We start from the raw sequence: 20,604 nt of genomic DNA on the forward strand, positions 1-20,604 counted from the left end.
CAGCAAGAGCAGTAAATGCTTTTAGAGATACATCAGAAGGTTGCTAAGTGCGCGTTGGACCTCTAAACCCTGGGCATTGGCGTGTTCCATGTTGTTCGAAGACGATCCGTGGTACAGTCACTTTTCCTCTCCCACCTCTCCCCACAAAAGATTATCGCTAGCGGCAGAACGGACGCCCACCCCCTCGGCGCTGTCCCGGACCTTGCGCCGACTGGCAGACTCCGATCCAGCAGTGCGATCATGTGCTTTTCGCGACGTTAGAGGCGATAGATGCTTGTCCACCTTGTGGTGCTGGACGCGAAAGAAGCAGACTCTCTTATATGAAAAGAAGTCTTTCCAGTGGATTGCAGCTTTTTGTCAACCCTGCCATTTCCTGACCCAAAGGTACCTTAGATTACGTACATGAGCTGTAGGCTCCAGAAATAGACCGCGCTACTTGCAGGATCTTTTTGAACATAGTGTGTAGACGGAAGCCCGTCCAATTTTATCATATCCCTCCCACTTTGCGTTGCATGTTAGATGAAAGCGGAATCATGCATTCGCACGCTTTTTTAAAGTTGGTCGGCTTTGCCGTCGTCGGGCAGTGCGTGGTTTCGTCGTCTCCGGCCCCTGTTCACGTAAGGAAACGCTGCCTGTGCATTGGTGAATCGTTGTCTTCGAATGTCGCTCGAAACCGAGTCGCACAGCTAACTGTTCTGACCCTCCACTTCGTAACGTAGCACAGCAGTAATCGGCCGTCCACTTCTCATGCTACCAGGGCCAGTTGACCAGATTCTGCTTACTGAATCGCTAGGGTGCCACGCTGGTAGCTGTCTGACTGGGTTTCTGAAAGTACTGTCTGCATAACGGCACTGAAATGCCACTCGGCCTGTCGTTACGAATGGTCGGCTCTGCAAAAAGTGTCGGACCTCATCTCATTGCATATCCGTTCTTATGGTATGTTCTATTTTTGTAGGCTGGAAGAGTGACGGCAAATCTCCGAGGTGCGACAGGTAGAACAGCAAGTAATGAGCCTTCATTATTTCTCGAGTCTCAGCCTGAGGAGACTGCCCCCCCACGGCAACAGCAGGCTATCTCTCTCTCTCCTATCCCAAATCCAATCGGCTTTTCAGGTGTGTTGCCGGAAAGCCGCTATCTTGGAGACGACGCCGTAGTCGAGAATAGCACTTGGTTGACGCCCCTTGAACTGCCACAGCGTACTGGAAGTCAGGGACAATCAGAAGATAATACAGTTCTACCTGGGACCTTGACACTGCCTGCACTGCAAACCAGCTACGGGTCAGAATCCTCGGGTGACCAGTTCGGAGTGATACCAAATTATGAAGCCATCACAGATCGTCAAGCGCTCAATGTTTTTCAGAACTTTGATCCGCACACACAAAGTCCTGCTACTGGTAACCTCATTCAAATGGATGTAGCCGGTGAGGGGTTCGTTCCCCATTTGGAGAGCGCCCAAGGACACTCCACGACTGAGTTGGCCGAACCATCGGCCCCGTCTGAGTCATCAGCAACGTCGCCATTACCACCGAACTCGTCGATGAGCTTTGGTGACCAGGAAACGGTCACGGCGGCGCCTAACGATGAGTTTGACTCGGTAAGAGCAGAGAACGTGGGCCCAGTTGACGTTAACGAAAACCAGATGTCCGGAGATGTCTCCCAAGAAGTGCTTCCCGCGGAACCCCAGCAGGCAAAGGATGACGCAAACCCCTCGGTTAAAGTCTTACCTGAGGAAGCACTGAATAGTGAAAAGGAAAACGAACGCTTGCAAGTAGATCCGGAAGGCAATGGCGTCCTCGATTCTCGACTTGACGATGCTGCTCAGACCGACAGCGAGGGGGATCGGGAAGTGGACAGTCCTGCTTTAATCGAAATCGGAGACGACAAAGACCGTGACGGTGCTCCAGGTGAGGGCGGAGATAGACTGCCGAGCACAACAGAGAACAGCCGGAAGGAGGTGGACCCGCTGAAGGAAAACTCCGCCGCGTTTGAGGAAGAAGAGAAGACACAGAAGCAACTTGACACAGAAAAGGAAGCCGACCAAGCCGAGGTGTCTCCTGCAAATCCAGAAGCAAGTCCCAGCATGACGCCTCCCGCTGCTGAACCAAGTACCGCTGAGACTGGGGGAACGCCCGAAACTGCCGAGACGCACGAAAAAATGGTAAACGGCCGTGCGCCTTCCTCGAGCGGTGACTCGGACACCCCAGTACCAGAGCCCGCAGAAGAGTCTGAGAAGGCGTACGAGCCGGGAGTGGTTTCTGTAAATGCGTATCCCTCAAGCGTCTCTGGAGCGGCCTCAGACGGTGACCTGAACAGGGACCAGCACGGCACCGTCGTTTCTTCCTCAGAGCTCCCACAGTCGTCCACAAGTTTCGAGGATGCCGATTTGGACGGAGAAGTGCCAACGAGTAGACATGCGGGTGAGGGGATTGCAGCCGTTCCGTCTTTCACTGACGGCCACAGCCACACTCCGCATTCGTCAGATACGGCCAGTGGGCTGCTGGAACCCATTCCGCTGTCCCACCAGGACATGGAGGTGGTGAATGAGGTTCGCGAGTCGCACCAGCTGGCCCACATCGTCGATGACGCTGAGCGTGGCATCCTTGCGGACCATCAGCTGCAAAATGGGTCCACCGCCTTGCTCGGTGTCCTTCCAGAAGCGGGCGCCTCTCACGAGCCCGTTCATCATGGTGAGCACTCGTTTGCTCTTGAGGGATCGGTCTTCGCAGAGCGTCCGGAGACCCATGGCGTGCCTCACACAGGCCCGCTCGAGTACTCCCACGGCATGATCCCAACGAGTACGGCTCATGAGGTGCCTGTTGGAGTTATCGTGCATGGTGGAGTGACATCGGCACCAGGGCCCGCGCAGACGCATCTGCTGCCTCCTATGGCCGCAGCGATGCATGCGATCCAATCGCCCTTCCTATCGCACGAGACGAACACGGCATACAGCGCACCCATGCATGCCAAGTCCGCGGCGGGAAAATATGTTACGGTCCCAGCGGCTCCCACGACCCTAGTGAAGAGTGACGAGGTAGTGGCGTCAAGCCGAGGAGGGAAGAAAAAGGGAGGCAAAAACAAGAAAAATTCTTCTGCCGTTGTGTACGAAGCCAGTCCCGGTCCGTTGATTCCTGAACAAAAGACAACCATGTATGTTGCAGAACCGACCTACCTAGAGGTGCAAGAAAAGCCCAAGAAACGGAGTAGAAGGGTACCTATGTAAAATGCGCGTGGGGCCTGTGTGACTAGTGTGCGGCTATGAAAATGGTCACACGCCAAGTGATCACTTTGGGGGAAGGCCACTAGAGTTGGGCTGTTCCTCTCCCCAAGAGTCAGCAGCGTTTCGCAAGTGACCAGTTGAAACGAGTGTCTCGGAGTGATACGAAAAGAGGAAACAATGCGGAGGAACCCCGGTTGAGGCAGTGGAGCGGTGGGTTGTACGAGGGTCCACGGGTAGGTAGAAAGCATGTGTGTATCTGGTGTATGGCAGGTTTATTTATGTCGTTAGATGATGGTGATAATGATATGCCAGGTTCTGGTGATGCAGGTTTCTGTCTGTTTACATGGGGGACAGCTCCAGTGTCTCTATTCGATTCGGCTTCCTGATCAGAGCCAGAATCTTGTTGCGCAACATGCAACCACACTTTTGATTAAGCAAACACAGGTCTGAACCAGCGTCTTCATTGTACACGGGACTTCGGTCTGACCAAAGAGAACTGCCCCCAAAGGGGGTGCCTGAGGAATTACAAACCATGGGTGCTCTAAACAAGTCAGGGAATCCCCGAATCCTCCTATCTGCAGAGTGGAAATGCCGCACATCGGCACCGTTAGCTGATGCCAGCGTAATAGGCGTAGCACAGTGAAGGGGAAGTGCTTCCTCGGTAACAAAGCCATTTCGGGTTATTTTGTGGCCCCGGCGCTAGAAAGTCTTCATGTTGTAGGACACCAGAGAGACAGCGAGCGCTCCGACCGGCTTCACACGCCGTATCCATTTTGACACGAACAAGAGGAAAGCACCCTCAGGTATATACGGCTTTGCCTGCGTTTTGCGTGTTCTGCGCAACACACTACCGCGATTGTCACCCAAATGTAGACGGTTGTCCACTTTGCCACTCTGCACTTGTAGTCACCAAGTTGGAATCTACCCTCTCAAGCTATAATCACAAAGAGAAGGCTGTTTTCGTGATTCTTTCCTCCCGCTCTCTCTCCGTATCTTCACAGACAGCGATTGACCTGCCTATTTTGTGGTGCCAGTGGAGGATCTGACACCTTCAGACGGGGTCTCACCGCGATCGACAGGTTTTACTCGGAAACGCATCGGAGGGGACAACAAATGAAACGTTTTCTCTCTCAGACTTTCCAACCCCGGAACGTGCAGATGTGGTCTAGAAGACTGCGTCGTCTCACGTACCCGCTCCGCGACGGTTCTGTCAGCCTCGCGGGTAAACAGGCAGGAGCCATGAGATGCCGGGAGTTGGCCGTGAAGAAGAGCCCACGCGAAAATGCAGCTTTTGTTCTAAGACTACCATTTCCGCCGGTTTTTCTTCTGCTGCTGGGTGACACGCGTGGCGACGGCTGTTTGTCGGCTGCGCAGATAGCTAACCGATCCAGGCTCGCTGCGCATGCAATGTCGCGACGCGTGATCCGTGCGAGTCTTTTCGCGGTGACTCTCGGTCGCTCTCAGTGCCTCCCAGTCCGCGGTAAATTTCCGACCTTCTTTCTAGTCTTCCTAATTTCCTTTTCTCTCCACCAACAGATGTTTCCGTCTCTCTCCTGCCGCCGCTTTTCACTCCTGATACTAGTGAGGCCTTCCCTTTCGGGTGCATCAACTTGGCTGTTTGCGCGGTGGTTCCTTGAGTTCCCTCTCGACTCTATTGTTGGCCTTGACCCGTTTGACACTTTTTCCTCTGAGAGCACGTGCTCCCCAACCCTCTGTCAAGACTCTAGCCACAGCAGTCCTGCGTCAACTGGACTTGCCGACCTGTTCTCGCGTCTGTGTCGCTTCTTTCCGGACGTTTCCGTTCCTGCGCGCCTTTTCCTCTCGTTTGAGGCGCGTCACAAGGTCAGCGGCCGGCAATTTTTGCGTCCGTGTGTCCCTCGCGCGCGACGCGCTCATCAGGCCAGAGAACTCCCTTCGGGGTTGGCCGAATTTGTGGCAACCTCCCTTTCTGTCTGTCCAACTGTCACCCGCCTCACACACACACACCTGCGCGTTCCTCTGGTTCTGTTTCTTTGGCTCTACATGCGCAAAGCCGCGCTCTGTCTTCGCCGTTTCCAGTGTCTCTCGGCCGTTCCTTTTTTCGTCTGGTTCTGTTTCTTTGGCTCTACATGCGCAAAGCCGCGCTCTGTCTTCGCCGTTTCCAGTGTCTCTCGGCCGTTCCTTTTTTCGTCTGGTTCTGTTTCTTTGGCTCTACATGCGCAAAGCCGCGCTCTGTCTTCGCCGTTTCCAGTGTCTCTCGGCCGTTCCTTTTCTCCTCTGGTTCTGTTTCTTTGGCTCTATATGCGCAAAGCCGCGCTCTGTCTTCGCCGTTTCCAGTGTCTCTCGGCCGTTCCTTTTCTCCTCTGGTTCTGTTTCTTTGGCTCTATATGCGCAAAGCCGCGCTCTGTCTTCGCCGTTTACAGTGTCTTTCGGCCGTTCCTTTTCGCGAGAGGGGGGTACCAGACCACTCCGATGCAGAAGCCGACGTCTCAAACTTCTTCGAGGCTCCTCAGCCACCGAGCTCCGGCACGTCGCACCACGCTTCCCAGCTGGTTAGCTGTCTTCGATTTCGAACAGCGTTTGCCGGTACATTGCCTGATGGAGGGGCGTCGCGTAACCTCTCGCTTCACGTGAGGCCAGGACTGAGCACCCCCCGAAAATATACCTGTTTCGTCTCTTTTCTTATCTTGACGCTCTCGCGCTGTGTTCGCCGGCGTGCGGTTCGCACACCTGCGGCTGACAGTGCCCGTGCGGCCGCAGCTTCGTCGCAAGAAGAGCCGTCTGCGCCTCTCCTTTCCTGGTTTGTCAAGTCTGAAAGGCAACAGAACAGGCGCAAGACCACTCTCGTTAAAAAGAAAAAAGGCGGCACGTATCGCTGAGTGTGAACAGAGATCGCCTACTGCGACACTCGCCTGACTCCGCACCATGACTCCCATCCGGCTCAACGTCTACCGCCTGACAGGCAGCTTCGCGGTTCCCGGCCTGTGCGGATGCTGTGCTGCGTACCACACAGGTAGGAATGTGTTAGATCGGTCTCTGGTGCGATGGCGTGGCTGTTTCCTCGATCAGACCCTGGAGAGGCGATTCCTCTCGACTCTGCAGGTGATACCCTCGGGCGCTGTCTACTTTTTTCCCTCTTTTCTCGTCGTGGCGAGTAGGTGGAGGGACCGCCTCCTGGGCCATCAGAGCCCAGTTGCCCTTGACGCTCTCGCCTGTCCTCGGCCGTCTCTTTCTCGGGTGTGCTTCGTCCCTCTCCGCGTTCTTTCGCCTTCCTCCATGCTCCCGGCGAAGAGAGCCTGCCGGCTCGCACGGCCTAGCCGATCTCCTCGTCGATGTAAAGTGCTCTTGGGCCTCTCTGAGTAGTGTGCGGCTAGGAAAACGGTCTAGTTAGCTCACTGCGTGCTTAGGATCAGACCAAAAGAGTTCACTACTGGTACTAGGAAAGAGGAGATTCCGTTAGTTCTTGGGAACGAGGCCACGGTCGAAACGTGCCGCCGGGGGTGTATTATTGATCGGCCTTGTCGAAATCGCTATGCATGCCTTCCGCGACCCTCCTTCCTCTCGCTCTTGCGCTCGTTCGCTCTTGCGCTCTTCCTCGCTCCCATCTCACCCTCTACCTTTCTCGCCGCCTGTCTTGCCTAACCCGAGAGTGGTTTCTGTCTTTGTGATGAATGTATGGAACTGCTGAACTCTTTTCCGGCGGCCCGTTTCTCGCGTTCTGCGCCGTCGTTAGTCTTGCGGAGACTTCGTTTTCGCGGGTTGTGTCGCCGTTGTCAGGTGTCCAGATCGATGCCACCGAATACACTTTTTCCCAAGGCACCGGCATCGTCGCCTCCGACTTTGATCTCGTTCGCAACGGACCGCACACACGCGTGTCGGTCTTTGGCGAGTCGCCGGGGCTGAGTGACGAGGAGCCTGAAGACGCAGTCTTTGTCTACTCGCTGGACATGGGCGTATGCCCGATGAACCGAACGCAGATTGCGGCCACGATTGAGTCCTTGCGCAGAGAATTCGCTGGAGAGAACTATCACATTCTCGAGAGAAACTGCAATCACTTCAGCGACGCACTCTGCCGACGCCTCGTGGGAAAAGGCATTCCGGCCTACCTCAATCGCGCAGCGTGGCTAGGAAGATGGATCAGGTGAGAGAAAAGACAGAAAGACAGGGAGGAAAACGAGAGAGAGGCAGACAAAGAAAGATAGGGGAACCCCCCGATCACTCTCTCTCTCAGCTGGACGGTAAGTTTCTCGAAGCAGGAAAGAAGCGCGACAGATATGGCGAGGGAAACGAGAGACAGCGAGAGATATATCGAGGGGAAAGAGAGAAGGCAAGGAGCAAAAAAACAGAGAGGCGGTTTTTAGGCAGACGGCGTAGCAGACAAAACAGGAATACCGGGAGAGAGGAAGAGAAGGGAGGTAGAAGCAGACGCGCATCAAGAGAGGCACGCACGGGAAAGAGAAGACGGGAGCGGAAAACAAGACCGGGGAGTTCTTCTCTCGCAGATGCTGACATATCCAATCGCGTCCGGTCCTTTGCGCTCTGTTCTCGTTTCGCGGAGCTTCCTGCGCCCAGTCTTTTTCCTGCACGCCTTCTGTCCCCCCGCCTCTGCACTGTGTCTGTTCAGCTGCTTCTTCCCCCCCGGCGCGTTGGAGCCGCACGTCTCCGAGCCGCCAGCCTCCTGTGCGACGGGACTCGAGCTCTTTGAGGGACCCGGGCGGCGCCTCGGCGGAGACACTTGCGCCTGTTCGCACAGCCTCCTGGTCTGCTCGCCCCAACAGGCCCCGGCGCTCTCAGGCGTTCTTCGTCGCCTGACGGAGCAATGGTCTCAGGGAGACGGCTGTCTCTCCGACCAGCGGAGTTCGCAAAACGTCTTCATTCGTAAGTGGAGTTCGCGTCCCTTCATCTGTCCCCGTGGTCTGCTGGCCTAGCCCTCTATCTGGCCATTTATTCACTCCAGTTTTCTATCTCCTGACCCACTTGCCCATCTGTCCACTGCCCTATCTAGGAGGTATGCGCATTCGTACGTGTGTATGACTATGCATATGCAAATAAATATCCGCAGAGGATATTCATACGTCGAGGAAACCAGGGGTATACATATATATATGTATATATATGTGTATATATATGTATATATATATATATATATGAACCTGGATTGCTGAAGACTGCGGTGGGTCTGAAAGCTCCTCTGGTGGCTGTGTGGAGGCAGACCGATGTACTCGCGTGGCTCGGTTCGAGCTGAGAGGCGCCTGCTTACAGATTTTTCGAATCGTCGTGCTGAAAGACCCGTAATTTCCGTGTTGTCCTTGCGGCGTTCCACCGCGTTTCTCTCTCTTCAGCCGCGGAAGACGCCCGAGCGCTGGAGTTCTCGCGGGCGCTACTCGCAGATGCAGCCAGAGCACGCATGGAGCGGCAAAAAGGAAGGTAACGCGACAGACGCAGACTCGCAAGAGGCCGGAGAGCAGTGGGAGAAAGAGACAGAGAAGCGAGGCTGAAGCATAGAGGGAGAACAGGCGAGCGCTTGAGCAAGAGAGAAGAGAAGGAGAGACAAAATCAGCAGGGTTTGATAAGAAAATGGGAGGGAGAAGATAGACGTCGAAGACGGCAGGAAGAAAATGAAGAACGAGAAACAGAGATAGAGAATAGGAAAGCGCGGAACGTGGGGCAAAAGAACGATGACGCAGAGAGGAGAACTCGAAAGAGGAGACGTGTCACGAGGAGAGAAAAGGCGTGCCAAGAGGAGGGAGGCGGCTGTTTTCGCTTGTAATGGAAGGCGCACGTTGGTGTACGCCCATCTACTCTCCGGGCGCCGGTGTTTGCAGCAGCTCGCCCGTTCTCACGTTCAAGTCTTTCCTGCGGTTCCCCTTTTTGTCTGATATGAGACAGTCGAACGAGAAACCCAACACTCGCCTTCAATGCAATGCAGCTGCGTGTTTTCTCTTCCACCCACGTTTCTCGCGTTTCACTGCGTCCCTCTCTTTTCCTTCTCCGTTGTTGCTCCCCTTTTCCTTCTTTTTCTATCTTTCTCTTTCGTCCTCGCTCGAAAGCCCCGTAGCCTGCCTCTGTAAGCTTCCTTTGGCTTGCTCGCCCCCTCGGTGTCCCTCGGGGGCGGACTCGGCTTATAGTCGAGCCGAGAGCGGGGCTGGGGTGTCGACGAGCGGCTGAGCCTTCTACGCTCGGTGTACAGATGTCCGTTCGCCCCGAAACGCGCAAAGTCCGCGGTGAGTTTACCGTTGCCGTCCGTTCCTTGCGGCAAGCACGCGAAGCGAGTGGCGAAAACTGCCTAGGCACTCTCGATGGCGACGCGTCTCTCAGCCTGTGTCTCACTGCTGCCGGCTTCTGTGGCTGCGCCGCTGGAAGCAGAAGCTGGATTCACGTCGTTCTCTCCAGTTCCGCTCGTGTCAGCAACGGTATCTGCGGCTCCCGCTCTCCAGGAGACAGTGGAATCGCCGCCGAGGGCTTGCTCATTGCAAAGACTAGCCTCCTGTGCGTTGTCACACGAAACTGTGGCGAAGGCTACATGCGACGCAGCCTCCAGGGACTCTGAGCGGCAGGCCAACCTGGCTCCAGGCTTAACACAACACGAAACCGCCAGCTTGGCGTGAGTTTCGCACACAAGAAATACACCGTGGAAACGTGGCACACACTGAGTGAAGGGTTCGCCAGGGGGCGAATGAGCGCGTTACTCAGCAGGCTCGTCACTCGCTGGAAATAAAAGCAAAGTTTTAGAGAGTATCGACACCTGCAAGTTGAAGGATGTCGTAGAGACTGCTGGACGCCGTCTCCGTCTTCCCCGCTTCAGATGCGGGCGCAGACTGCAGATTCTGTTTCGTTCCCCCCTCCCCCCCTTGCGCCACTCCGTCGCCTGTCGCCACGGCGGTTTTCACTCCTTGCTCAGGATCGGGCTTTTTCTCCGGTGGTCTCTCTGCATCAAGAGGCCTCCCTGTGTCCCCTCGCTGCCACCCCCGTGTCTCGTCGCGCTTTTCTGCCTGCGTTGCGCCCGGCCTGCCTCGTGCCTCCATCGATCGCTTTTCCTGCGTCTCTCCCACAGACGGTCTGCCTGCGTCGCCTCCATGCCTCGCCGTCTCGCCAGGCACGAGCGCAAAGTATCGGTTCTTCTGCTTGCTGTCCTTTCTTCGCGCCTCGTCTGAGAGCGCAGAGGCGCTGCCTTCTCTCGGCCTCGCGAGACCGTCGCTGTGCGAGGGTTTCGTGGAGGCATCCCCACCGGAAGGCCCCCGCGGCGGGCGAAGAGGGAGGAAACCCGCAGCCGGCTTCTGCCAAGACGCCCGAACCGCGTCTTCCAAAGTTCGGAACTGCGTCCGCCGTCGTTTGCCTCCCGAGGTCCGACCTTGCTCCGACGCGGGTCGAGCAGCGGAGGCGCGCGAAGCCAGAGAGAGAGCAGAAGCGTGTGAAGGAAACGATGAAGGAAGCGAGGACAGGGGACGGGAATGTACAGAGGGGCGTTGAGATGGGGAAGAGAGGGGAAGGAGGTGCGCCGTTGCAGCGGGATCTGGATGCTGAGGCGTCGGAGTCGGGAGATCTGGAGAAGGACGGGAGGGAGGGTCTGACGAGGAGGGATGCGTTTTCTCTTCTGTCGCTGCGCGCCTCCTTTTCCGCTTGTTGAACTCCGAGGCAGAAACCAACTTGGAGGAAAGAGACGCGCGCTTAGGCTCATGCAGCAGAGAAGACCCGAGGAAGCTCGGCTTCTGCTGGCGGTACACCGCTGGGGTGGAGATACATCCGGGCGACGGCGGGGAAGTCCGCGCACAGAGGAAACAGAGGAAAACCTGAGCATCAGCGGAAAGAGACGCGCCTTCGGGATGACAGACGGGCAGAGGCGAAGATTGGAGGCGGGCGGTTGGAGCGCAGGCGAGACAACCCGGAAACAAACCCGGAGACAGAAGAAGAGACAGAAAAGGCGAAACCGACAAGGCCAGCAATGTGTGCACAGACAGCGACAGGCTCACTGTGGGGAGAGAGAGAGAAGGGTATCGAGAGAGAAGGATGCGAGAAAGAGAGGAGACGACCTCGGAAACACGCACGCGAAGCGTGAAAGAGGAGACGCTGCGGAAGAGAGGCGGGGAGAAACAGAAAACCTCTTTCCTCTCACCAGTTCGTTCTTCAGAAACCGATTTGCCGCGAAGGTGTGAACATTCGAGGCAGGGGTGGACAGTGGTCCAGCGGAGAGCATGTCTCTCTTCGCCTCCCCGCTGTGAAAAGCGGGGTCGGCGGTTGCAGCGAGGCGACGCAAGTCTCTCGCGGAAAAGGAATTCTCGCGCCCTGCGAGCGTAGGAGACGAGACGCCTCCCCCAGCCGCAAGCTGCCGCAAGAACTCTCGACGCAAGGCGCGATTTGCTGAGAAGCGAAGAGAAGGAAACAGAGGGGGTGACTGAGAACGCGAGAGAAGGGGAAAAGCCGTAAGGAATGAGAGAATGAGGCACGAGAAGCAGGCGCCAGACGACATCAAAGGAGCGACAAAGCAAAACACGAGCGAGTACGGAGGGGAAGAAGAAAGAAGCCCATGGAGTGCGACGCCCCACGAAACGGCTGGGAAATAGGAGGCCGACAAAAAGTGAAGGAGAGATGCGGTTCATGCTCAGTCTCATCGGGTTCCCGTGTCAGTTTTCGGTTGGTGCTACGTAGGGGTTGTGGAAAGAGATCTCAAATTTTTACGAGCCTCCGGAGCCGCAACATCTGACTGCGGAGTGTACATACCTCGACGCTTGTTGCGAAGCGGCCGAGAGAGGAAGGCAGAGGCAGTGAGCAGTGGAATGCGCATGCAGCCGCAGAAGGGACAAACTTCTCGCTTCGACTTAGCGTCAATCTCTGCAAGCAACGCAGAGACAAACAGCACAGCTGCCGTCGTCACCGGGGAGGGGAAAGAAAATGAAAACGCGAAAAGGAAGAAATAAGAGACAACGCAGGACAAAGACACGAAAAAGCAGGGGAACGAGAAAGGACACAACGTGATGCACGTGAGGAAAGCCAATGAGCCGAAAAATATATATGCATGCGCACATCTCGGGGGAGAAAGGCTCCCACACTCACGCGTTTCTCTTTACAGGTCGGCACATGTGCATCCAAATCGATGTACATGCAGTCAGACACAAACATATATATACATATATCAGAAAGGGGGACGCGACCGAGATCTGTTGAGGATATCCCCGTGTCAATCCAGCTACCTATCTCTATATATCTAAAAAGATCTGTACCTCCAACTACTTCACAAGTGAGACTGCTTATAGCGTCATTGATGCGTTCGCCCGCATAGACAAGCATATGCCCCCTTGCAAATATGTACATTTGTTTATCTCTCTGCAGATGCGTATATTTAATGTGTAGATATCCTATGTAAAAACATTGCCAGTATGTAAATGTGTTCTCACCGAGTCCACAAGCAGCGGCAACCTCGTACGCGCGTCGCCTGTTCACGAAAGGCCACACGACGAAAACTTTTAAAAAGGCAAATCCGAGAAAAGGGAACATGCAAGGAACAGAAAACCGGGCAGTCATGGCCAGGCCTTCCCACCTCGACAGAAAACGAACATCCCGACGTGAAAACCTCCGTTTCGACAAGCGTCGGCACGCGCACAATCTGCTTTAGTTGCTCATTCGCCAGTGCACCAGTGTTCACGTCTACAAAAAGATACATGTACAAGTGCGTACATTTAAACATATTCTCATATATATATATATATATCCGTATGGGATATTTTGTATATTTCTTCCTTTTGGCGGCAGCTGTTTAGTATTGCTGTGTGTGCATGCGGTTATCTACATCTCCTCGACTCCTTACTCTTCCTCGCTCTGGTCTCGTGTCACAGCGCTCTGCCAATATGTGCCGATGCATATACACGTGTACATACTCACACGCACAAATACAGATGTATACAGATAAGCATATGCTTGCCTTCTTGTCTTGAGAATCTCTTCTGTTTCTCCCTTTCTCTTCTCTCTTTCCCTGTCTTCTCTCTTTCTCTTTCTTTTCTCTGTCTTCTTTCCCAGGGGCGAACTTACGTGAGGGAAGCACTGAAGGCGGGAGCGACTGCGCCGAGACGCGTGGCGGCGAGGTCGAGGAAGGCGACAGTCGCCGCGGCGAGGCCGTTCTCCGCCGTCCTGCGTTCGCTCCAGGCTTGTCGCTGAGTTCCGCTTTCCGAGCTCGCTTCTCTCCCTTCAAGGAGACGCGTTAGTTTCTGCGCAAACGCCTCGGCTAAAGCGACAGGAAAAATCTCCCGCTCGGCCTCTTCCTCGGTCGCTCCCTCGTTTCTAGGCTGCGAGGACCGAAAGAAAGAAGCGCCAGGACGGAACGAAGACGAAGAAGCAGAAGACGCACACGAAATCGAAGCAGGAGTGTTGCCTTCCACGATTATCTCGATGCCACTGACCTGCGTCTCCAGCGCGCCGACAGCGTCTTTTGTTTCGTGGTTTCCCTTCTCCACTTCCGGCTGCGTCGCCTCGCTCTGCTTCGGTGCGAGAGGAACGGAAAGAGCCTTCGAACACGCGCGACTCAGCGAGGCGTTCAGCTGTACAGACACCTGCGGGGAGACCGACGCCGCGTCTTGGCCCCTGAGGGCGGCTGCAATTTGCAACAGAGACGCCATGTCTCCGCGTCCTTCTCGCTTCTTCTCTCTCGTTTGTTCTCTCTTGGTCCCCTCTCGCGTGTCTTCTCACGTTTCCCCCTCCACAAAGAGGACGAGGGAACAAGGCATTTCAAAACCGAAACGGCCCCGCAAGATACGCCGGCTGTTCTGACTGCGCCGGTATATATATATATATATATATATATATATAATTTTTAAAATTAGTGCGTCCACAGCAATGAAATATGTAGGCCCAATTTGTGACTAAAAAATGTATAGTGCGTATGCATTGAGTTGAAAATATATATATATATATATATATACGTACTTATATTTTATCTATGCCTGTATGCCTCTTGTTTTCTGCTGAGGGTTGTGACAAAGCGAGGAGGGCGTTTTCCGGCCGCTGCAGGCCGCATGCATGGGAGAAGGGAAAAAAGCAAAGAAGAGGAAACAAATGAAGCGGGGAGAAGAGAAACAACTAACTGGAAATATTTTTCTCTTTGGTTGGCGGGGGGAGTTAGCAGGCAAGCTCTTGTTCTCTCGCATTTCTCTCGCTTCTTTTCTCTCTTGCTGTTTGTTGCATGCGGCCCTGGCTGCATGGAAGAAGGAAAACTCGTTCGTCTCTTGCGTTGAAAAAAGGTTGTGTCAATTCCCCTCTCTTCCTCTCCAAAGGCGCCTCCAGATTTCTCAGAAAGAGGAGAAAAGGTGCTCTCATTCGACTGTTTCTCAGCCTCCCTGATTTTCTTTTTCCTGCATGCGCGGCCTTGGCGCGGGTTTCTCTCGGGCGGCCGTGCACCGGCGGCGACACTCAAGGCCTCAGTGGGCCTCGTCGGCTTTACGGAAGGCACCTGTCTCTCTTTTCACGTTTCTGTCTCTTTTCTCTTCCGTTCTTACGCCAGTTTCTTTGAAACCCCCTGTTTGAGCTCTCCTCCTTTCCGGCAAACGCTCGACGGCAGCCGCCCTGTCAGACGCGCCTCTCGGTGGGGCCGAAGAGAGCCGAGAGACAGGGGACGAGACAGAAACAAGATCAAAGATAGAAACAAGATCAAAGAAAGACAGCAGGCGGAAGAAAGACAGAAGACAGAAGCAAAGAAGAAGATAGAGGGAAGGCTGCAGAAGGCGAAAGAGAACGGTCTGCCTGTCGTGAAGTGTACGGCCCCGGACACAGCGGGCGGTATTTGTCCTAAGCCCTGCCGCTGGGCAAACGAAGCAGGTGTCTCTTCTTTCAGGGAGATTCTTCTCTGTTTTCTTTTCTCTTCCCCTCTGATTCTCAGGGTCTTTCTCAGGCTTTTCCTGGCGGTCCTGTCGTCGCCCTCTTTCTTGCTCTTCAGTTCAAACCAAACGTCTGGCCTTCGGTGTTGTTCTTCTTTCCCCGCTTTTTTCCTCGCCTCCTTCCAGAAGAGACGGAGACTCCTTCCCTCCTCGCCCGGTACCTTCTGTGTTTTCCATCGACGTTTTTCTTCCCACTCCGGCATTTGCCTGGCCGTTCTTCGTCGGCTCTCTGGTCGTGCGTGCCGCCTCGCTCCGGCACCGTTTCCTCGGTCTCTCCTCTCCTCTTGTTCTTCCTCTCTCCTTTCACATCCTCTGTGCCTGCCTTTGTCTCCGGGACCTCCACTCTCGTCTCCCTCGTTCTTCCCTCGCTCTCCCCTGCCTCGCCGCCTCTTCTAGCTCATCCGGACTGTCTTGAAAACTCTGAAAGCCTCGTCTCACGTCGCTCGCTTCCTTCTCGATGCTTCGCCCTCCTCGCTCTGCTCCTCGCCATGACGCTTGCCTCCGCTTCCCCCTCTCTTCCTTCTTGCTCGGCCTCAGATTGCGGCCTTGGCGCCGCGGTGGATCTCGCTGAGCCTCCAGCTCTGTCGAAAGCGCGAGAAGCCTTGCAGGCTGCTCTCCGCTTTTCTCTGCTGCATGTCGACGGCCGCGCGCGATGCAGCATCGTGCACCTGCCGCACGGCGATGTGCGTACACCGATCTTTATGCCGGTGGGGACTTACGGAACCCTCAAGGGGCTGAATTCTCGCCTTCTTCACATCCTCCATGACGAGACGCTTCACGCGGAGAGGAAGGCGGAGGAGCGACAGTGTGGAAGTGGAACACCCGCGCGTGGAGACGCAGGAGACGCGGCGCGTGCGGCCGATCCCGCGCAGGAAGCCTCAGATCAAACGCGACTGCGCGCGGATCTCGAGGGCCCCGAAAGCGGCGCTACCCGAATGCCGGTCGCCTCTTGTCTTTCTTCCGCCTTTCCGTCTTCGCCGCTCTCGGGAAGCAGTCGGTCGTCTTACGCGACGCACGAACGCCTTCGGACTCCTCCCTCTGGCCACTCCTTTCCGCCTGTCTTCTCTTCCCACTCTTTTTCTCCTCTCGCGAGCACACCTCAGAAGGGGGAACAGGAAGGCCTCTCGGGAGATTTTGCTTCGGAGGGCGTAGAATCTCGGTTGGGAAACGGGGAAGAAGGCGACTCGACGTCTTTGGCGTCACCCGCGCGTCGGCCGCCTGCCTCCTTCTCGCCGATTATCTTGGGGAACACATTTCACCTGTACAGACACCTGGGCCTCGAGCGCATGGAGGCAGCCGGCGGGCTACACGACTTCATGGGATGGGGAGGCAATCTGCTCACAGACAGCGGCGGCTTCCAGATGGTTTCCCTCCTGAAAATCATCGCTGTTCGCGAAGAAGGCGTCGCCTTTGCCGCCTCCTCCCTCGACACCAAACGCGAAGGCAAAAGGCAACAAAGAAAGCGATTTGCCGCCGACACAGAGAGAGAACAAGAGACGGAAGAGAAAGCAGAGAAAGAAGAGGAGGGAGGTGAAGACACTGGAGGCGGCTTGTTGCTATTGACGCCGGAGAAATCGATACACATGCAGGTAGGGGAGGGGGTGGGGAGCAAATGGAAAAGGCATGCAGAGAAGAGAGAATGTGGGACAGACAGGAGACTGAAACATTGAGAAGGGGCAACCAGACACACGGCGAAGTGAGAGAGGAGCGCGAAGGCGGCAGCGTCGAGTAGAAAGCACACCGGGGCGCAGGAAAGAAAATAGCGAAAGAGACATGTCCTTTGCAGTCCTCTCTTCCACCTTTTTGCAAAGAAAGGACGCGACTCGACTTGCAGAGGCCAACAGGGTAGCCACGGAGGAGCGCAGTGGATGCATGCATGACGCACTCGTATTGAGGCTACCGGGAAGCAGCAGTTGAGAACACAGTGTGCACGTTTGCGATTCAGTCGCTTTCTACCTTTCTTCTGCCATTTCGCGTCACTCCTACACTGGGCATCCCACCTCCCCCCCGCCGTTGCGTGCCTCTGGTGTCTCTGTATCTCTGTTGCATCCGTTTTCTCTCAGTCTCGTTCGCTTTCTCTCTGTCTCCTTCGCTTTCTCTCTGTTTAGTTCGCTTTCTCTCTGTCTCGTTCGCTTTCTCTCTGTTTCTTTCTCTCGGCGTCTCTCTTGCCTCGACTCGTCCTCTGTCCAGTTGCGTCTGTGTGTTCCGTTTGTGCTGCGCCTTCGCTCGGGGGTGCCGCCCGTTTCTGCGGTGGCCTCACGGGCATCGATCGCCGCTTTCTCTTTTCCGATTTTCTCCAGAACGCCATGGGCAGCGACATCATCATGCAGCTGGACGACGTCGTCTCGTCCACAACGCCCGACCCTGCGCGCGTCGAGGACGCAATGCAACGCTCCCTTCGGTCCGTCTCCCCTTTGCCCGATCTCTGTTTTTCTCCTTCTCTCTGTCTCTCTCCCTTTCTCTCTCTCCCTCTCCTTCTCTCTTCTTCTCTGTCTCGTCCGTCGCCATGCCTCGATGTCTGGTCTCGTTTCCTTCTCCCTCCTCGTCGCGCGCGCTCCCCCGTCGAGATCCTCCCTTTCTCTCTCCTCTGCCTTTTCGCGTTCGTTCGCGCAGATGGCTCGATCGCTGCATCGCTGCGCACAGACGCCCCCGCGACCAGGCGCTGTTCGGCATCGTCCAGGGCGGGCTCGATCCGCGAACGCGCGAAGTGTCTCTCCGCGAAATCCAAAAAAGGCCTCTCCCTGGATTCGCCATCGGCGGGCTAAGCGGCGGCGAGGCGAAGGACGACTTCTGGAGAATGGTGGAACTTGTGAGGCCGCCTTCTCTCCTGCTCGGTCTCTATCTCTTTCTCTTGCTCTCTGTCTCTTTCTCTCTCTGTCTGCATCTCTTTCTCTGTGTCTATATCTAGCTCGCTGGCTCCATCGCTTCTTTCTCTTGCTCTCTGTTCCTTGCTAATGGAGTAGCGCGGTACGGGGTTTTGTTGAGGCTGCCTGGGAGAGACGCAAGAAGTCTGTGGCCGTTGCTTTTCTTGGCCGCGGAAGCCCTTGCCGCATCGCTCGAGGGCTCTGTCTCTTGTCTTTTCGCGTTTTTCCCCTCCGCAGCAGTGTCTCTTCTTTTCTCGCGTCTCTTCCTCTCCCTCTCGGAGCCGTTTTGCCAAGACGCCTCGCCTGCCTCTCGCTGTTGCCTGTTTTTCGTCAGAGCACGCGTCCGGGAAAAGGCCTTCCGGCGAACAAACCGCGGTACGTGATGGGCGTCGGATACCCCCTGGACATTGTCGTCTGCGTCGCACTCGGCTGCGACATGTTCGACTGCGTGTATCCCTGCCGCACGGCCCGCTTCGGTACCGCTCTGGTGCGCGAGCAAGGCGGCATTCTCCGCGTCAAACAAAAGAAATACAAACTCGACTTGAGGTAAACGACAAACTCCAGTCACGTCCAAGACAGAAAATGAGAGAGAGAGTGAAAGGGAGACACAGAGAAAGGGACAAAGGGGGAAAGAAAGGGAGACACAAAGAGAGGACGCGACAGAGAGAGAAACGGACAAAGGGGGAAAGAAAGGGAGACACATGACTCTTGCCCTTTGATGTGGATAACAGAGTGCACAGGAGAGTGCCAGAAAAGGTCCAGACTCGAGTGCGGAAGTCGCCTGGCCGGCCAGCTTGTCAAGACACGCCTTGCTGTGTCTGGCCGTGCGAGCGATTCCTCGTTCTCTCTTTCAGTGTCACGACTTTCGCGTCTCTAGTCTGATTCTCGAATTCTGCATTTTCCTTTCTTTCCTTGCCGGTTTCTCCTTTCGCGCAGGTCGTTGGATCCGACCTGCGGGTGCTACGCCTGCCGCAACTACTCGCGAGCCTTCTTCCACGCATCGTTCGGGAAGGTCAGTCACCCATCTCTCTCTCCTCTCCGTGTCTCTGTCCATCTCTTTTCGCTGTGTTTCTCTACGTTTCCCGATCCATCTCTTCATCTCTCCGCCTCCCCCTGCATGTGTACGTGCAGGCTCCGCCTCTTTGTCCATGAGTATGCGTAGGTCTTTCTGTTGTGTGTGTGGCGTTCTGTTTCCCTCTCGCGTGTGTTTTTGCCTTCCACTTTTGCTTTTGCGTTTCCGACTCCGGGGTCTTCTTGCGTCTCCTTTGTTTACTTCCCCTCCCTCTCGGGTTCGCGCCGTTGTTGTCCTCGATCTCTTCTTCTCGGCCTCCGTCGTTTGTTCTGCTCTGCGCGTCGTCAGTCCCGCGCCTCGCCTGCTCGCTGTGCCGCAGAGCCTCTGTCTCTCCTGTGCACTGGCCTTTTATTTCAGGGCCGCTTTCGTAGGACAAAAATGCAGGTGTTCCTTCATCGACTGTTCCGTTTGAGTGTCTCGGAACTCGCTAGAGCTCGAGGACCTCTGAAACTGAGAGGGAATTCGCTTTTCTGTTTATAAAGCGTTGTCGCCTTGTCTTGTCTCTGCTGTCCCTCCTCTCCGACCGCCCGCAGATGCCTGCGGTCTCCCAGTTGCTGACAGTCCACAATCTCTTCTTCATGCAGACTCTCTGCCTGGACATGCAGCGCGCAATTGCCGCAGGAACGTTCCCCGCTTTCGTTCGCTCCTTCCTTCTTCAGCTGTTTCCGCCCTCGTCGAAACCTGGAGCAGGCCAGGGGCGGCGAGAGGAGAGCGCGGAAGGAGGCGACAGGGAAGAAGGGAAAGCGCGGGAAGAGAGAACAGACGAGCGAACCGACGCTTCCGGACCCGCCAGTGTGGCCGCGGGCGACGGCCGGGGGGCGACCGAGGGTGGAGTCGCAGGGGAGCACGAGAAGCCGGAAGGGAAAGCGCTCGAAGAGAAAAAGAACAAGCGACAGCGACGGCTGAAGGCGGAGGCGAAGAGAAAAGAGAGAGAAAGCAGCGGGGCTGCGCAGGACACCTGTGCCGAGACACACGAGAACGGCGAGCCTGCCGCAAACCTTTCTTCCGCGTGTCCGCCGATCTGGGTTCGAGACGCCCTGAGAACCGCCGGAATCGTAATAGACGACCTCTACACGTTTAGCGAAGACGAACGCAAGAACTAGAAACACGGGAGAGGAGGGGGAGGAAAGACACATGACGCTTTTGAACAGGAAGAGAGAAGAACTGAGCAGGCGAGACAGGAGACGCACCGCCGTTTCGCGCTTCCGACATGCAAAGACGACAGAGGAAAGAAAAAGGCGAGAGAAGAGAGGACAAAGCGCCCGTAGAGGCAACGCGAGAGGGGTTCGTGCGATCGGGTCATGATGCACACCCGTGGCGACGGCAGTGCCTGGAGCAGACTTGCTCGTGTCACTCGCGAGTTCTTCGCGGCTCCGAAACGGTTTCGCTCCCTTCAGAGAAATGTGACAGACCCGCAAAACCACAGGGCGTGCTGGAAGTGCAGGCGCCCGTCTTCGTTCGCATGTTTCCGGCCTGTCCGAAGCGGTGTGTGGTGGCCTTCCGTGGTTCGTTTGGGCGCTGACGAAGAGCGCGCATGCAGTGTGATTAAAAACTCGCGACATTTATAAATGTCTCTCAGCATTCGGCAGCCACAACCTGGTGGAAACATCG

General features: G+C 55.7%; 4 protein-coding genes across 4 annotated transcripts; 3 read left to right on the top strand and 1 right to left on the bottom strand.

Annotated features, from left to right (window-relative positions):
- Window positions 1-1,408: 1,408 nt before the first annotated feature.
- On the top strand, window positions 1,409-3,220 carry NCLIV_058600 (conserved hypothetical protein; the record flags this gene model as incomplete). Its single annotated transcript, XM_003885416.1, has 1 exon — window positions 1,409-3,220. One exon carries the CDS (start codon window positions 1,409-1,411, stop codon window positions 3,218-3,220), a length of 1,812 nt encoding a protein of 603 aa, XP_003885465.1.
- Window positions 3,221-6,121: 2,901 nt separating this feature from the next.
- NCLIV_058610 (conserved hypothetical protein) lies at window positions 6,122-8,627 on the top strand (the record flags this gene model as incomplete). The annotated part of the gene is made up of 4 exons (XM_003885417.1): window positions 6,122-6,209; window positions 6,974-7,337; window positions 7,821-8,074; window positions 8,539-8,627. 4 exons carry the CDS (start codon window positions 6,122-6,124, stop codon window positions 8,625-8,627), a joined length of 795 nt encoding a protein of 264 aa, XP_003885466.1.
- Window positions 8,628-9,924: 1,297 nt separating this feature from the next.
- NCLIV_058620 (conserved hypothetical protein) lies at window positions 9,925-13,803 on the bottom strand (the record flags this gene model as incomplete). Its single annotated transcript, XM_003885418.1, has 5 exons — window positions 9,925-10,986; window positions 11,310-11,554; window positions 11,915-12,025; window positions 12,589-12,626; window positions 13,220-13,803. 5 exons carry the CDS (start codon window positions 13,801-13,803, stop codon window positions 9,925-9,927), a joined length of 2,040 nt encoding a protein of 679 aa, XP_003885467.1.
- Window positions 13,804-15,545: 1,742 nt separating this feature from the next.
- Window positions 15,546-20,096, top strand: NCLIV_058630 (putative queuine tRNA-ribosyltransferase; the record flags this gene model as incomplete). Its single annotated transcript, XM_003885419.1, has 6 exons — window positions 15,546-16,646; window positions 17,358-17,458; window positions 17,671-17,866; window positions 18,256-18,467; window positions 18,858-18,933; window positions 19,527-20,096. The coding sequence occupies 6 exons, from the start codon at window positions 15,546-15,548 to the stop codon at window positions 20,094-20,096; spliced, it is 2,256 nt and encodes a 751-aa protein (XP_003885468.1).
- Between the last annotated feature and the right edge of the window lie 508 nt (window positions 20,097-20,604).

The sequence above is a fragment of the Neospora caninum genome, chromosome XI (genome assembly GCF_000208865.1).
Source record: "Neospora caninum Liverpool complete genome, chromosome XI".
Lineage (NCBI taxonomy): Eukaryota > Apicomplexa > Conoidasida > Eucoccidiorida > Sarcocystidae > Neospora > Neospora caninum.